The sequence below is a fragment of the Eretmochelys imbricata genome, chromosome 7 (genome assembly GCF_965152235.1).
Source record: "Eretmochelys imbricata isolate rEreImb1 chromosome 7, rEreImb1.hap1, whole genome shotgun sequence".
Lineage (NCBI taxonomy): Eukaryota > Metazoa > Chordata > Testudines > Cheloniidae > Eretmochelys > Eretmochelys imbricata.
This window is the reverse complement of record NC_135578.1, coordinates 90,507,417-90,526,053: the sequence shown is the minus strand read 5'-3', so window position 1 is coordinate 90,526,053 and position 18,637 is coordinate 90,507,417. Positions and strand designations below refer to the sequence as shown.

Sequence of the window (18,637 nt, the reverse complement as noted above, 5' to 3'; positions counted from 1 at the left end):
GACAGACAGAAGTTACCACTTTGAAAAGCAAAATTACTGGATCCTCAAGATTAACTGTGGGCTAGATAGATTGTATTTTTCAGATGGCATGGAGAGAAGAAACATCGGGAACTTTGTTTAGCTACAAATGTGAAGGCAAATAATATGCCTTAAACCAACAGCTGAAGTTATTTTGAAGGTAGCTTTTACGGAAATTCTGGTTTTGGCCCATTTGCCCAGCTTCCACTCCTCTCCCCTTCTCCCCCCACCCCCAAACAAAAACCCCAAAGAAAACATACACACACACACAATGGGGGGGGGGGGAAGAGATATGTTGTCATGCACAGAGCTAAAAATCCTGGTGTCGGGACTGATTTTCGAATGGCTGTAGTCTTTTCCAACAAATGTACATGACTCACTTTGTGTGGCTCTGTGATGAGAAAATCCAAAATTACCACAGCAATATTTGAATCTTCTTGTTTTCATCTTGAGCTACCTCTCCAACACCTGGAGATTCTGTCCAACTCACTTACATTATTAATGAATTGGTAGCTTACACTGGATTTAAAATCAGACACAAAGCTGAAGAGATTATCACAGTCAAACCCATTTAAATTAAAATTGAAATCCCTATTCCTATTTAAAGCAATTTTTCCCTGTATACCACATATGGTTTTGCTCATGTTGGTTTTAACATTCATTTTTTGTGCCAACAAAATGCCCCAGTGCACTATTTCATGTTTCAGTGGAACTCAGCACGAGAACAGAAATCCATTCTGGTGCAACTGTTTGCAGAATCAGGACTTAAAAGCAATAGAACTATCAATATTGACGTATTAAACACTAACATTTTCATAGCTTTCTCTTCTCATTTCCAGTTCAACACTGGCTACTTAACATCAGGATACCTTGGAAAAAAATTAGTAGTGTAGGCCTCAAATTAAGTTTTTAACACATCAATAAAAGCTTCTCTACATAACTAAAAGATTCTCCTAATCTGCTACCTGATAAAGACTTTGAAGAGTAAAGTATTTCCCTAACGATAGCGCTGACAAACCTACAAAAGCAATGAATTCAGCTTTGACAACTGTATTTACCAGGGCTGTCAATTAATCACAGTTAACGCCTGTGATTAACGGAAAACAAAATTAATGTATTGTTTTGTTTTTAAACACATTAACTGCATACCTCCAGGTGGGGAAGGAGGCAGCGGCAGCAGCCCCAGCTCAGGAGCTCTGCGGGCAGCAGAGGCTATGCTCACGGCAGGGGAGGGAGGAGGGTTGGAGCCCTGCACTCCAAGGGAGGCTGGAACCTGGGCCGTAGCCCCTATTTGAAAATATAGAAAACCTCCAAAAATATTTAAATGAATGATATTATTAACAATGCAACTGAAACTGATTAATTGGAATTTTTTGAACACTTGACAGCCCTAGTATTTACATATTTCTTTGTATAAAAACTGATATATACTGCAAGTTCAAAATGTACACCAAACTGTCACCTGAATGAACAGGAGAGCATTTGACACATGTAAATCAAAACTGACAGTACAACAGAATTATACTGACAATAACAGAAAATATTACAATGAAAAAGTGATGCTTCCCTGACAGTAAGACAAAGAGAAGATAAAGTGTGAAGAAAAAAACATACAAGTGAGTTATTTGTATCTCACAGTGTACTCTTTTGTAATTGTATTTCTGGATTTGACAGTAAATAGATTTCTTTATTCCATAACCCTGAAATAATTCCCAAAATGGAAAGAAAATTCTTCATATTTAAAAAGTTGAGATTTGTGCTATTTCAAGAGGAACAAATGGTAAATAATGTAACAATTAGGAGCATTTATAATTCATTCAAAAAGTGGTCGTTTTTCTTTATAGTTACATTTGAGTACAAGTCAACAATTAAAGGGCTTACAGTATAATTTTATTTATTTTTTCTTTCAAGTATTTGAATATATTTAAGGAGTTCTATTTAGTGTGTGTCGGTGTTTTACTATAACTTAATCAGAAAAAACACAGATGAAGTTACTAAATAGAATTCTTATGTTATGGAACAGTAAATAATGGAAGTAGGCCTAATAAGTTACCCTGACATATTTTCCAATTAAGATGCTCTTAAATCCACTCCAAAAGAGAGTTGTAAACGTACACAACTAAAGCCTTACTTGTCAAACAGAGAACATTCTCTTTTAATCAACAAAATTAGAGCTTTAAATCACTAGGTAACCTAAAGAATATGGTGTATGATTTTTTTTATACAAAATACACTATTAAACATTTTCCTTCACAGGTAACAACAATTACCTATGGACACAAGTGACAACCAAATGGCAAGTTCTGCATGGTATTTATAAACCATACGAGAGAGCCCATATAAAGTTTACTTTCTAAATAGCTCAGTAGTTCGAGCATTTGCCTGCTAAACCCAGGGTTGTGAGTTCAGTCCTTGAGGGGGCAATTTAAGGATCTGGGGCAAATTGGGGATTGGTCCTGCTTTGAGCAGGGGGTTGGACTAGATGACCTCCTGAGGTCCCTTCCAACCCTGAGATTCTATGATTCTAAATAGACTTTTTTTAAAAAATTGTCAATTTACAAATGTCCATATACAGAAAATCCTCCAACACAACACATGCTCCTTAGAATATGGGGTAACAAAGAAAATCCATCATTCTTTCTAGATTCCTAAGTTTTGTTCAGTCTCTATATATACACACCGGAAGCACATTCTAGAAGTAACTAAAGGTATGTCTACACAGCAGCTGAGAAGTATAATTCCCAGTGTGGAAAGTCACTCACATGCTAGTTCTGCTCAAGCTAGCACCTAAAAATACTGGCATGGTGATACTGGCACAGCCAGAGCCTCTGGCTTACTGCCCAAGCATGTAACACAGGGGAGGCGCCCAAGTTGCCACCTGTGCTGCTGCTGCCACACTGCTATTCTTAGGCACTAGCTTGAGAAGTGCTAACATGGGTATGTTTACCCATACTGGGAATTACACCTCCCAGCTACTGTGCAGAAATATCCTAAGATAGATACAGGTCTTGACAAATCCACTTGGCAAATCACCAATGGAGAGTAGGCAACTTTCTGACAAGTGAAAGCCATCTCTCACTAAGTCCTGCAGATCTTAAACTTCTATTTAGAAAAAGAATTACATTCTTAGCCTTCATGATTTCAAACATGAAACTGGTGTAATCAATGCTGTGCTGTCTTCCTGAGTCTGCAGACAGACTGAAACTAGAGCTATAACATGCCAAAGACCCAAATCTTAGGCAGAGTCCATATCCTAAGCAAATCAAGTGTGCGCTGGGGTCAATCCCCATGCCACCTCTCTGCAGCAGCAGAGTCACCATTCCTCATTTGCTGAAATAGTCTCAATGTCTCTTTTCCTCCACTGTGTAAAGGAAATGGGCATTAGATTCCATGACTACCACCAAATCCTAGCTGTTTGAGGTGCACAGGGTTGCATATCTGGACCTCAACGGTACATGAAGTGTGCAAATCCTCTACATGAGCTACCAAAATTTTATCTCAACCTCTGCACCACTAAATCCTACTGATTCAAGAGCAGTGACAGATGTGGAACAGGATTCACCCCTAAAGTGTCATTTACAAGCATTCTCTGAAGCAGACTTAAAGAAGCTTGGCTGTATCTCAAGAGTCAACTAACTTTTGTGTAGTTTTCTTGGCTGTTCCTAATAAAAAAATGCACTGAGCATGCATCTACAGAAGCCTGTTGGCACACGTGACATTTGCCAGTTGGCAGTACTATCCTGTACACAAACTCCCTATTTAGATACAGTCTGCATTCCCATTAGCTTGTCTGGGACACAATCAGCTTGCTATTTTTCTGTGACTCTGGATGGTCAGGAAGTAGAACGGAAATGAACAGGAAGAAAGTTCTTCAGATAGTAAAGGAGGATTCCTTGTAGCCAACCAGCTGCACTTTACCAGCTCTACCATCTGTGACTTAAAGAACAAGAAGAGTCTCAGATGTGGTTTACTGATAGGACAATTTTGCAATTGAGGAGTAACATTTTAACCTTTTAATATCGGATGTTTTCAGTTCAAATTCTTTTTATATTTTAAACTTAAACTTGTAGCATGTAATTTAAGCACAGTGAGCAATTCTGTTTATCTATACTATGAGCATGGAAGAAAATCCTCTATTTACAAAACTTCATGCAAACAATAAAAGTGTCTAATTGGAGTACAAAGGCTATAAGCAAGTTCTATTTTATAGTAATTAGGAAACCATAATTTCAACAACAGTTTCTTCACTTTAAGTACTACATGCATGGGGTCAGATTTACTCCAGAAGAGATGCTAGAGAAAGATTTGGAAGAAAAAGGTGTGCTGGATTTCTCAATTGCAACATGCTTCGCAGACTCATGGACACAAAAAATTTGGGTAACAAAAAAGATGGCACGCGTTCCTCTGGAAGGCTGATAAATTCCCTAAAAAGTAATTGCTGATGTTACAGAATGTGAATGAGATTCTCTCACCAAAAGGAACAAGCAATAAGAAATTAAAATAAAAAGGGCCTAACAAACCAAGCAACTATAGGAAAATATAGTTCAACAAGGAAAACCAGCTAACATAAAAGCACATATCCTTCTAGCTAACTTCAGATCTAAGTGTTCAGTTCCACAAGGAAACATGCATGTGGTCCCAACAACAAAGTCTGTGTAAATGTATCTGACAAAAAGAGCATATGTACAGTCAAGAATGTGAATCTCTTCAGGTCATATTCAAGAACAATATGTTCTACTTCTCTTTACTCATTTTAGCCTGCAAGACCAGCAAAGCTAAGAGAGTGATCTAAATTCTATTCCTTCTTAACCAAAAAGGATTTCTAGGCTAGAGAGTTGCATCTTTCTGATGGCTGCTTTCAAGTTAATGTAGTCACACTTTGAATTACTGTTCTTAGCAAGGACTAGAAAACAGATAATTTTATAGAAGTCCCAAGACATCCAAAACTTCCACAAATAGGGAAAAATACAAGAGCATATCAGCTTGGAGGATACAGACATTTTGTACTAAAGAGTTCTGTGAAATCTAATGTAGGGATTTAAAGAATTTTCTACTATTAACAACCTCAACCATAACTTCCTCCGGGAGATCACCAATACATACACAAAAGCAGGAATGCAAAACAATCTTCAATACCAGATTGGGGATAGAATACACTTGCTTTCTCCCAATGAAGTCTGACTGTTATTATTTTTGATATATTTGTAATACTAGATCAAAAACCGTATCTTAGCTGCTCAATCAAGCACTCAATTTAGGAAATGCAGGATTTACAATTCTCTGCAACTTTATGCATCCATCTAGCGTAGTGAATGATATAGGGATCTTGCAAGAAAAAAAATGCGAACCTGTAATTAAAAACTGTATTGTACTACGTATGTTCAAGAGAGCAGAATTAAGAATGCATGGACAGCCATAACTCTGGTATTTAACTTTTCTGCACTTTACCTTGAAACCTAAACAACATTCTTTTAACAAGTTTTCCTTTCACATGCGATTTCCTAGATTTTGTTTTTGTTTTAAAGGAAAGATGAAAAAATTACACCCTCCTCCCCATCATACATTAGTAGGGTATGAAAATTGCACTTTCACGTCGCAGCACAGATTTGTACCACTTGAGTCGCAAGGCTACCCTACAGTAAAAACTGTCCGTGTGACCTTTATTCAAATCCCCTGCATATATGCATTCTGCTAATGTTTAATTGCATGATCATGTCCTTTTTTCCTACTGAACCTCATCCACTGACTTCATAGGATAGGCAGTGAAGGAAGCAGACTATTGTAAGAACAGAAACAGTGTTAACTTATGTTACAATCGACTAAGGAAGGTCTTGGAAGTTAATACAGATTAAGGTATTGTGTGAATTTAAAGCACAGAAACTATTCCTGAATCCACTACCAAAGCAGATTAACCAAAACCAGAACAAGGCACTCTTATTGCCAAATAAAAACGTGCCTACATATGGAGTTACTGAACAATAGCTATTCTGGAAAAACTTCATTTGTAGGGTTTATCTACACTTACAACACTGCAGCAACACCACTGTAGCACTTCACTGAAGAGGCTACCTATGTCAATGAGAGGCGGCCTGTTGGTATAGATACTCCACCTCCCCAAGAGGTGGCAGCTAGGTCAAAGGGAGAATTCTCCCATCAGCCTAGTGCTGTTTACACAGGTGGATGGGGGGGGGGGGGCTGTTTCATCTGAGTTGCTCAGGGTTGTAGATTTTTCACACCCCTGAATGATGTAGTTATAATGACTTAATGACCTAGTGTAGACCAGGCCACAGAAAAGCTCTAAAACCCAGGAGAAATGGGTTCTATTGCTGGGGCTCTACCTCAGGACTTCATATGTGATGTTAGGCAGGACTAGGATAATGCATACACACAAAAGGTACTGAATTAAGATTGCACAGGAAAAAGCAACCCTAATGCTGGCATTTATGTTTAATACAATACATATTAATGTTAATACCCAACTACATAAATATCCATACTGATATACAGAGATTAAAAACTATGGAAAATTCCCCACACAGGAAAAAAAATAATCTAAGGTGCGTACCCCACCAACACGTACCATGAAAAACAAGGAAATAATTAAGTCATTCAACATCCCAGCTACACTCTATTAACTAGTTCCTCTTCTTGATCTCAACTATCACTCTTGCATAGTCTACATATCTCTATACTCAAACACTAACGTACAACCTTCATTCTATTTGCATACACGCACAGGTTTCAATTCTGCAATTTCTATGTATAAATACCTGTCAAAGTTCCTTCCCCACTCTGAACTCTAGAGTACAGATGTGGGGACCCACATGGAAGACCTCCTAAGCTTATTCTTACCAGCTTAGGTTAAAAACTTCCCCAAGGTACAAACTCTGCCTTGTCTTTGAACAGTATGCTGCCACCACCAAGCGTCTTAAACAAAGAGCAGGAAAAGAGATCACTTGGAGAGGTCTTCCCCTAAAATATCCCTCCCAATCCCTACACACCCCCTTTCCTGGGGAGGCTTGAGAAGAATATCCTAACCAATTGGTTACAAAATCAAAGACCCAAACCCCTGGATCTTGGAACAATGGAAAAATAAGTCAGGTTCTTAAAACAAGGATTCTACTTAAAAAAAAATTAAAATTTAGAAAAAGTAAAAATCACCTCTGTAAAATCAGAATGGAAAATACTTTACAGGGTATTCAGATTCAAAACAGAGGATACCCCTCTAGGCAAAACCTTAAAGTTACAGAAAACAGGAATAAACCTCCCTCTTAACACAGGGAAAATTCACATAAAACAAAAGAAACTAATCCACCTTGCCTGGCTTACCTCTACTGGTTGCAGTACTGGAGACTTGGATTAGGATGGGTTGGAGAAGATGGATTTCTGTCTGGCCTCTCAGTCCCAAGAGAGAACGACCACGTAAACAAAGAGCACAAACAAAAGCCTTACCTCCCCCACCCCCCAAGATTTGAAAGTATCTTGTCCCCTTATTGGTCCTTTGGGTCAGGTGCCAGCCAGGTTAGCCGAGCTTCTTAATCCTTTACAGATAACAGGCTGTTGCCTCTGGCCAGGAGGGATTTTATAGCACTGTATACAGAAAGGTGGTTACCTTTCCCTTTATATTTATGACAATACCAAATCAGAGTTAATGGACCACCTCTACATAACTTCCTAAACATTACAGAAAAACCATCTTGCAGCCACTATTTGCAATTAGTTATTGAATCATTTACACTCACTGATAAAAACAAGTACAGAACTTCACTCAATGTAATTAAGAAACACCAACAGTATACAAAAGCAGATTTTATATATATATATATATATAATATATATAAAACCAATAAACCAGGTTAGAATTCTGAGCAACCAACACACTACACTGAGAACGAAGGGGTGGGTTATGAAACGGACCTCAGGAGTGTTCATAAGGTGTTTAAAAAAAACCCACCACTTACCTGTTATTCCCTTGCACTGGTCAGGGATACAATCTATTACTGTTAAAATTTCTTATGTGGTAACTTTACACATAGTGCAAAGGGACTACAAATACTAACTTTAGATTTATTGGCAGGTGGTTTAATTTCACTTTTTTTTGTGCGGCATTAACGTGGTGTCTGGTAACACTGATTCAGGCAAATTCTGTCATTTCATTTTAAAGACTAAGTTCAGCAGTATGTACCAAACCAAAACTACATTCTAGGCAGAAACTTCATATACAAAAGTTCTGCCTAAGAATAATATTAATTTATCATGTTTTGAAGGGCAATATATTCTATATGGTTTTAGCTCATATGCTGAAAATTTTCCTTTTTCAAATATTTTTTGCTTCCTGAAATACATTAATTCACATAGGCCACTTCCATAAATTAGTATATTGCCATCGAGACAAGAGGAATTTCTGTACCCAAATTGCCACAGATCAAGATAATACAGAAACACATATATAATTGTGCCTTCCTCCAGTATAAATCAAAGGTACTTAGATGCTTCTGAAAATTATTTCACACACAATAAGAACTACCAAGATTTTCTAAATAAAATAACTACTACCCACACAGCAAACATTACACTTTGGAAATTTTCAACAGAGTTACTATATAATCATTAAGTGTATTGAGAATAACCAACTGTGCAATGACAAAAAACTTTACTAAGAAAGCTATTAGTCAACAATCAACAGATATAAAGAGACCTCGCTCGTATTTCTATATATGCCATGCTGCAGCAATACTAACCAGCTCAAATGTTTCACAAGCTCCATATACAGGGCTATATTCTTCCCCAAGACACATGGGTAATATACTCTCTTTGAGGTCAACAAGAGTAGTTACATGTGACTATCTGAGGACAGAACTAAGGCCTTAATGTTCGGACATTAGTGTGATGGCCACAAATAGCTAGATAGGGTACACATCCATCAAGATGACAACACTCTCAAGACTGATGTTTAACCCACCCACTGACATTTTACCTTAAAACAAAGGTTTAAAGGGTAGGATTTTCAGAAGTGTTCAGCACTGGCCCAACTGTACTCCCACTGAAGTAAATGAACACACACCAATAGTCAGCACTTCTAAAAATTCTACTATAAAGTAATATGATTTTAATAACCGTTCAAAAGCAAGTAGAGTCAGAATTAAGACAGCTAGTTGTACAGCTCAAATGGTATTGCAGCTATCTCCAAGGAGTTCATAATTTTGTACAGAGCACTAGAATATACAGTTAATGTTTGGTTAACAGTTGCAGCCTTGAGCTTAAATTTCCTTAGTCTGTTTAAACCAAATTTCAATTTTAATATACATTTGCTCTACTAAATCCTGCAATATTTTACACATTACAGAACAGTACCCATTTTAATACATTAGACAAATCCATTACATATTCCAGAACTACTTGTTAAACTAAGATTCTGTTTTAACTATTTCAGAGCATATAATTTCACTAGACAATTTTACTTTTTTTCTTTTTAAAAAAAATCATTCATTTCTGAGAGACATTTACAAGTTATTCACTCTTTTTCAGTATTCATGTCTCTCTCCTACTTAAGCAGAAGAATTCAAATAGAACATGTAGCCATCACTTGACTAGTAGCTACAAGTGAACACATGGAAGAGTTGGCAGCTTCTGTCCATTTAAAAATGTACACAGGTAATTGGTTAATTTTTTAACTTTATGTTTAGTTTGTGCAAACAGTCTTCAGAAAAGCTGCACACTGACTAAAACGGTGAGATAATGCAGAAATCAAGCATTTCCTCATGAAGTTGCCACTATCATACTATTTATAGAACAGGAAAATACTACGAGCCAAGCTATAATTTGAATGAAAATATACTAAGTCTCCCTTTTAATACAGCACAAAAATGCTGAGCTCAAAAGTGCATATTCAAAAGCAATTACTGAAGTATATATTTTGTATGGGTTTTATTTACCAAAACAGTGCTAACCACAAATACATAATACAAAAGCGGCAAAGTTAAATAATCTTCCTCACAAAAAGTAAGGGCTCACCTAATCAGTGTTTTTTGTTTTTTTTTTTTAAATTCTACATCCAACAGCACTTTGTTTTCTACCTTAGGTACTTATATGGCCTCTAATTACCATAGTACCTGGACATGTCAAAATCTTTTTATCCTCAACACACACTACTGTGAAGTAGGGAAGTACTATTAACACATTTTACAGATGGGGAAAAGGAGGCAGTGATTCGCTCAAAGTTCACACAAGAAGTCGGCGGTGGACCAGGAAACTGAAGATGGGTTTCCCGTGCCCCAGGCTAGTGACCTAGCACTCTTCTGGTGCACATTTAAAAATAAAAGCCATTAGGTACAATACTACAAGAGGATATATGAGTAATTCACAGTGATATCGAAATTAGTATTTCATGATCAAAATGCAACTTCCTAGATAACTCTCCGAGAGCAATTCCAACAGGTCAAGCTTTTAATATTGCTAAGCAACATAATACATACCTAAACACAGAAATATTTTTTCACCAGTAAATTAAGTAAACGCAATGATTTACTAGTACACTTAGAGTCCTGAATAATATAGGGGATTTTAGTACTTTCATATAAATTAAAACCTATTACAAAAAATATTTAATAACAATATTTCATATATTGTGCCTCAGTTATAAAGACTGAACAAATAGTTCTTTTTTAATGGAATATTAGATTTTTAAATATTCGATAAGGACATCACACCATTACTTCAGATTTTCCTAAAACCAAGACGCAACAATTTATGGTGAAGTTATATGATCATTTTAAGATTTCATTCAAAAACGCACACTGCTCTGACAGTACTAACAGGAAAAAATTAATTACATTGTGAAACTTCTGTTCAGAATTTTGATTTAAATAACTAATATATGCACAATTATTTTTAAATGTAATAGTAAGAACTTTTATAGGAGTTCATTGATACTAATATGGATAAAAAGAAGAGTACTTGTGGCACCTTAGAGACTAACTGTACTCCTTTTCTTTTTGCGAATACAGACTAAGACGGCTGTTACTCTGAAACCTGTTAATATGGATAAAAGTCACTATCCACACAACTGGGACCCTAGTCCGGCTTCAGGATCAATACAGGTGTCCTTGCCAGCTGATCTCAATGCAGGATGGAACTTTGGTGTGAAATGAACACTTTAAAATGCAGTGATCATAATTTGCCTGCTTCAAGTTGTGAACTGGTATGTAATATAGGTACCAACCAACTATGTTGTTATTTTTCAGACTTCTTAACTGACTAAAAACTCCACAAAAGAATTAAGTAACTTTCTACAGACTACATCTAAAACACATGCATTCAATCAAAGTTACATGAGACCGTTCTATCCAATTGTTACCACTTAAATTTTTTTTTTATTTGTGTGGTTGATGAAAGTACATAGTTTCAGAAGTAGCAGGTATTCGAGCTTAGTAAAATTATTAAGCATTGTAAAAAGTTAAGGTGTCACTGTATGTTAAAGGGAAACCAGGAATATAAAAAAAGTTACATTTACCCCTTGCCCCCCACCTATTTCACAAAGCATACTTAACACTGTTCAAGCCGAAGTAGAGATAAATATGGTAGACTGAATCAGAGGCAGGTGAAAATATGATATATTACTTTTTTAAAATGAATGGATATAATGTTTAAGACATCCCTTTCTACCGCTATTCCCAGGATGTATAAAAACTTTCACAAATGGTACATGTTGAAATGTGACATACAAGAAATTTGTTTAGCAGTTCAGCCTGTGTAATGTGTACAAATCAGTGTAATCAAGTTAAAATCTTCTTTCTGCATGAATAATTTAAACTGATTTTATAGTATGGCACTTGTTAACTGATTAGTTTATGAACTTTTGATCATATAATGCAAGATCTACATATAAAAACATCTCTGGTCACATCCCAGGATTAATACCACTACCATACACATTTCAACCCAGCCCCAAAAGAACATTTTGTAGTTAAAAGGGACTTTTTACGGCCTGTAAAATGAGTTTAGGAATGTGTAACCTATGTAAATCTATGTTCGTTTTAAAAGAAAAAGACACATCCTGACTTCTGACATTAAAAACACAAGAAAAATCAAAATCCAAAAAGCTGACAGTCTTTAGATCAGAGGTGGGCAAACTATGGCCCATGGGCCATATCCAGCAGGTGGGACCATCTTGCCTGGCCCCTGAGCTCCCAGCCGGGGAGGCTAGCCCCTAACCCCTCCCCTGCAGGGAGCACTCTGGCCTTCCGTTCCTGCCGGGCAGCACGACTTGCACCTCCCCGCCCACCTCCCAGGCTTTCTAATAAGCCAGTCCTGCCGCTTTGAGCGGCATGGTAAGGGGGCAAGGAGCGGTTGGATAGGGTGGAGATTCGGGAGGAGGGTGGTCGGGGGGGGAGGGGATTGGATAGGGCTTGGGAGTCCAGGGGGGCCTGTCAGGGGGCGGGGAGTGTGGATAGGAGGCGGGGCAGTGTCCTGGGAGGGGGCAGTCAGGGGACAAGGAACATGGGGGTTTGGAAGCTCTGAGGGGAGCAGTCAGGGACGCGAAGTGGGAGGGGGCCAGGCTGTTCAGGGAGGCACAGCCTTCCCTACCCAGCCCTCCATACCGTTTCGCAACCCTGATGTAGCCCTCGGGCCAAAAAGTTTGCCTGCCCCGGCTTAGATCATATGATCGTATACCTCCTTCTGTGCTACATTTAAAATCTAGTCTTTCCTTCTCAAAGTTATGAGCAAACTCTACCCACAAAAGACACAAAAAAGTTAACTCAACTAAGATTAATTTGCAGATTACATGAATAAAGAATGATTAAGTTATAGAGAGAACAACTTAGTATAACTTTTGAGGTACTGGATAGGACTAGCTACCCCATTAACAACTTTGTCAAAGGGCTTCCTTGTGAAGCCTTCACAAAAGTGATAAAAAAAATTAAAGGCTCACCTATTTATCAGGTTTAGCATTCTAATACATCCAATTATATTTTGTCATTCAGTACGTGGAGCCTTCTTCATTATCTGTTCAGAATCTTCTACAGTGAACACAGAATCTTATTAAAAATAGCATTTCATATTATTTTGATAGTAACTCCTCCGTGAAATATTCTGAACTATTTCTAAAACCAATCTTTCCATAAACTTAAATAACCAATAGCCAATTTCTGCTTTTAATGTCAAATTACTTTGTCTTCTCACAAACTTCTAATGTAAACCTAAAAAAAAATAGGTCTGAATTTTTTTAAGTCTGCAAAGTACAAAGTAGACAAATTTTGTAACAATATTGAATGTATCATACAAAACTCTGAGCCAGATAAGTGAGAAAATCATTAACTAAAATTCAAGAATCTTCTTGCCAAGAAGCCAAAAATAAGCATATGCAGATGAATAGTTAAAAGAAAGTTCTGTTTTGTTATAGTATGTCCTTATGACACACATTTTAGAAAACATGTTTTAAAGACAAACCCTAAACCTGAGAAGTATGAAATCAGGTTTCTTGCTATTGGTTTTCCATTTTTTACCATCATTATAGAAGTCATAACTACGTACACTATTTAGTGTAGCAATAAAATTGAAATCTGTAAGCTTTATTTTAGAGCAAGAAATTAGTCTTGCAGGTTTTATAATATTAACCTATATCTTGAAAATCCAGGTCTGTATTACTATCCACATCACAGAGAAATAAGAAGTTTAAAGAACTTAAAATGGAAGTCTGAAATAACAGCAATTCTTTAATCAATCAGTATGTTCCCAAAACAGAATGAAAAATATTGACTAAAAAACAAATGCTTTACTAAGTAGCAGCTAGTGTTTTAAAAATCTAAATGGTCACTTCTTGGGATCACACATTGTTTTTTTAATAGTCTTCAAAATTTTAGGCTGAGACCCAAATAATGTAACAGTACATATTCTGTACTACAGACACTTTGCTCTCTCCATACAGAAGAAATTTAGTATCTGTGATGCAACTCAGCTCACATTCTGAAGAGCAGTAAGTTTATATCTTGATGTTACTGTAAACTCATTGTAAACTCAAACCTTCTTCTGAAAATGAATACCATTTTCAATACTTAAGACAGTTATAGTGCTTGACTAAAGGGTACTTCATAATAGCAAATTCTACTTTTAGTTAATAGCATGTGATAAACAGAACTTAATTCTGATAGTTTATTACAATACAACCTTATATACTATTAACTTTGCAACACACATTCAAAGCCAAACATGTCCACTGCTGCTACTATACTACATCTGTTCAAAGGACTATGCAGTTCTAATGTTTCATGGTTTGACTTCTTAGTCCTAATAGAGTTAGATTACATATCCCTGAACACATTTCTCAGAGTCCTATGTATTCAAAACATATCAGTCAGCTGACAAAAAGAACCTCATCCCCTATTTTCATTTGTGAAATGTCCTCACACACATAGGCATAGGTACATTAATGCACAGTATGTAATATCACAGAATGGACAAATTAGTGTTTTTTAAAGAGTAATTTTTAAATTAATATGGATAGTTATTTATGTTCTTATATTCAAACGAACTTATTTTTAGTCAAAAACTGGAAACGTATGCTTTGTTCACTGTCAGTACATATTTTGTATTTACACAAAGACCCAGGTAACAGCAAATCAAACCTACACATCCACTAAAATTATGTCTCCGATTCAAGTAGTCAAGTTACTAATTGAAAAAGGCATCACTACATGCAGCACAATAGGACAATTACGTTTTATATTTGAACTAAAATCAAACATCAAGATAAGAGGCACTATTCATTGCTCATGTTTAGAAATCACTGCAAATGGGACAGGACACCTAAGTAAGAGAAATGTCAATACAGACCAGACTAAAATGCTTTAATTTCAAATGAGCACCAGTGTTAATCTCTGCAATCACCATTTGCTAAATATAATGCCCAATAATCTGCATGACATTATCATTACAGACCAAATAGCTACTCAATCTCTATTTTGAGCTATATAAGAAACAGAACCTAAAACACAACTATAGAACAGGTAATGTTCATGCCTAATCCTACATTACCCAACTGGAAGATAGACAACATTCGACCTGGGATATGCTTTTTCTGTAACAGACTGCATCAATTTTTCACAAAACAAAGTAATACGGTTGCTAAAAACTGACCAATTTACAATCACAATAACTGCACAGACCTAGCCACACATTTGACTTTTTAATTTGATTTTGCTTGAAATAATTATGCCAGACCATAGCTATACAAACAACACAGGCAGACACACTAGGTAATTGCTATACACGTCTGATGCAATAGCTGTAGGTGTAGCACTCATTTTCATTTTAATCTCATTTCTATCCTGGGTGCAGGGCCTACCTAGGCCGAGCACTCAGCCTGCCCGACTGGGCTCTGGCTGCACTGGGGAGCAAGCAGATTCAGTCAGGAACATGGCAGCACTGGAGAAGGGGGAGGGGAGGAGACCAGACACGCATCCCTGCTCAGCATTAACACGACAGGTCGCTGGGGAGATGATCACGGCTCCCAGAGGAACGGCGAGCAAAGAGCCAGAGCGGGTCGGACAAGGATACAGGTCAAATCTAAGTCGAAACCATCCTCCTGGTATCTCCTTTTGTTCCTGCTGACGATCTCTTTGATGATGGCGGTCATGTCTGGGAGCCGGGGGCTGCTCAGAAACAGCGAGGACAGGCACGGCAGCGGTGACGGTTTCTGCAGGATGCAGATGGCCCTGGCCTTGGTTGAGGCGGGTTCCCCTCTCCCCGCTGCTGTATCGGGGGCCGCTGGGCTCTGGACGGCGACCGGGTAATGGCTGCTGTTACTGCTGGATGGCACCGTGGACAGGGCCTGCCTCTGCGGCTCAGCCCGAGGCCCGCAGGCGGCGGACAGGGGAAGCAGCGAACCCTCCTCCCCCTGCGGCGGCGGCAGCGGCTGCTCCCGGCGGCGGCGGCGGCCCCCTCCTTCTCCAGCTGCCCCGAGCGGCGCTGGAGCGGCGGCGGCGGCGGAAGGGTTTAGAGTCGGCCCAGGTCCCTGAATGTGCCGCCGCCGCCGCCGCCGTCTTTGAGGCGATGGAGGCGGAGAGGGGAACTCTCCAGCGCGCCGGGCCCCAGAAATGGTGACAGCGGGTCGGGCCCCCCCGTCCCGCTCCGCTCCGCTCCCCGCCCGGGGCGGCGGCGCAGCCCGCGCGATGGGGCCGCGCAGCCGGGCGGGCGGGCGAGCGCTCTCTGCCTCGCGGGAGGAGAAGGCGGCGCGTCCGGCTGCAGCTCGCACGGACAAGCGAGTTTGCGCGGGCTCAGACGCTGCGGTGCGTGCGGGGCTGCAGGCCGCCCGCTCTCATCGGCCCCGGCCTCCTCCGCGCCCGAGCGACACTGAGCGCCTCAAATTTCCATCATGGCTGCAGCTTCCGAGGAGAGACGATCCAGGCTCCGCCCCCCGCCTCCTCCGCCGCCAAGGAGAAATAGTCCCGCCACATCAGCGTCCCGCTGCCGCCCACTACCGCTGTTCCTCTTTCCGCTGCCCCGCCCGCTCCTCGGCGCGCTCCTGCACCCGGTGAAACGCTCTGATCGTAGAGAGGGTGGGAGATCCGTCCCGGGAAGCAAACGGTGAGCCGGCCACAGGGAAGCGGAACGATATGTTCACGCTACCGCCGCGACGGAGCTACTTCCCTGTGGAGTCACGTGGGCCGCGTCGGGGCCCTTTTCTGCCTGCGGCGCTCCCCCCACCTCCACCTAGGGGGCGCGGCGCGGCGCGGCGCGGCGCGGGGCGGGGCGGGGCGGGGCGGTGCCCGTCCCGGAGCTGGTTGCCGGGGCTGTAGCCGGGCTACTCCGGGGCGTTCAGCTGTGCGGCTGGGGCAGAACCGGGCCTTGGACCCATGGGGCCTGGCTGCCCCACGGAGGGGTGGGTGCAGGGGCATCTGCCTGTTGCACCCCCCCCCCCACTCACACAGGGGAGTAGGGCCAGGTATGGCCCATGCAGTGCTGGCGCTACAGGCTACGTCTATCGTTCATGTTGTTTCCCTAGTATGAGGGAGCGGGCGAGAAGGGGGAAGCTCCACTGTGCTAGGCGCTGCTCAAACAAAGCAGATGGTCCCTGCCCCCAAGGCTATATGATGTAACCTGAGGGGCTAGAGGAAGCGTTGTGAACAATCCAATAGTAGCAAATAGCATGTCTGTTCCTTTTATTTTGGGGGAGGTGTTTAGGGGGTTATAGTGAGTGGGGATAAGTGAAAGAAAGTGGGAGAAGGTGACTGAGTAGGTGAGGAGTGAAGCCAAGGTGAAGAGACTGGAGCAAACGTAATCAGAATGGAGGAGAGAATGGCTCTTCAAAACTGTAGAAAATACTGATGATGTCATCAGTGTCCATTGGTTCCTGCTTTGAATGCAGATGCTGCTCCCGGTTGCTGGGAACACCATGTAGAGACTGGAAATGTGAGAACTGCTAGAGTGTGCAGCATTTTCCCAGGTACTGGCTACAGTGGAGAGTTGTTTCCAAAGAGGAACAAGTGCTATAGAAGAAAAACTGCAGGATAGCTGAGTGCAGGGAGTAGAGCAATCCCCAAATGTGGTGGTCCTGGGTGCTGCATCAGGTGTGGGAGAAGCAGGAACCATATGTGGCGGGTAGATAGTTTTGTATTAAGCCCCGTAATATTAGGAATAGCTGCAGTGAGAACAGCTGGCTGAAATGTTTTGGCAAAATATGCTGTCTTGGCAAAGATTAAATGTAACTTTCATTTGGAAATTTTTTGGGTTGTGGGCAGAGGCTCTATAGGTGGGTGGGTTAGGATATTTAGCTGGGATGTGGGGGAGACCTAGGTTCATGTTCTTGCTCTGAATCAAACGGAGCAGGAACTCGAAATTGTGGCTCATGTAGTCCAGGCCAGTACTCTTAAGCACCAGGCTAGAGCGAGACACACACCTACCTCTTTCCTCCGATGCATGTTTTCATGAAAATGTAGAAGGAAAACAATTGTTTTAAGTTGGTGTGAAACAGAGTTGTCATTTCCAGTTAGGGTGAGTAAGTTGTCAGTCTGCAGCATGGGTTATAGCACCATCTGTTCTCTAAGAGCAGAGAACACCTATAAACAAGGCACAATTTCTCCTCCAAAAAATTTAGGGTCATAGTTGCTGTCTGTAACACCCTTCTTACACAAGGCAATCAACTCATGTCTACATTGTCCTTTTGTTGTTAAAACTTTTGTCAGTCAGGAGTGAGAAAAACATACCCCTGACCAACTAAAGTTTTAAGGACAAAAAGCGCCGGTGTGGACAGCACTTTGTCAGTGGGAGATGCTCTCCCTCCAACAAAGTTAGAGCTCCAGCCAGCAAAGAGAGGCTACACTGTGTACCTTACAATGGCATGGCTGTAGCGGCACAGCTGGGCTGCTGTAAGGTACACAGTGTAGACATAGCCTAACAGAGTGATGCTAAAAACATTAGACCAAAACCTAAAAGCATGATATATGAGACACTAAGAAAGGTAAAAATAACCACAAGCAGGATAGTCACATGACCATAACGGATATCTCACAATGCAGATATGTGTAAAGATAAGGTATGCTGTCCACACATATACAAAGATAACTAACAAGAAGTGGAAACACACAAACCCAATGGAATGATTGTGTAATCAGCATAACAG

General features: G+C 40.2%; 1 protein-coding gene across 1 annotated transcript in view; it reads right to left on the bottom strand.

Annotated features, from left to right (window-relative positions):
* Window positions 1-16,330, bottom strand: part of LOC144267921 (phosphatidylinositol 3,4,5-trisphosphate 3-phosphatase and dual-specificity protein phosphatase PTEN-like) — a 58,620-nt gene extending 42,290 nt beyond the window's left edge. Inside the window, exon 1 of the mRNA XM_077822363.1 lies at window positions 15,574-16,330. Coding sequence (XP_077678489.1) covers window positions 15,574-15,652 — 79 coding nt within the window. The 5' untranslated portion in view covers window positions 15,653-16,330. The remainder of the gene's footprint in view (window positions 1-15,573) is intronic.
* Window positions 16,331-18,637: the final 2,307 nt, after the last annotated feature.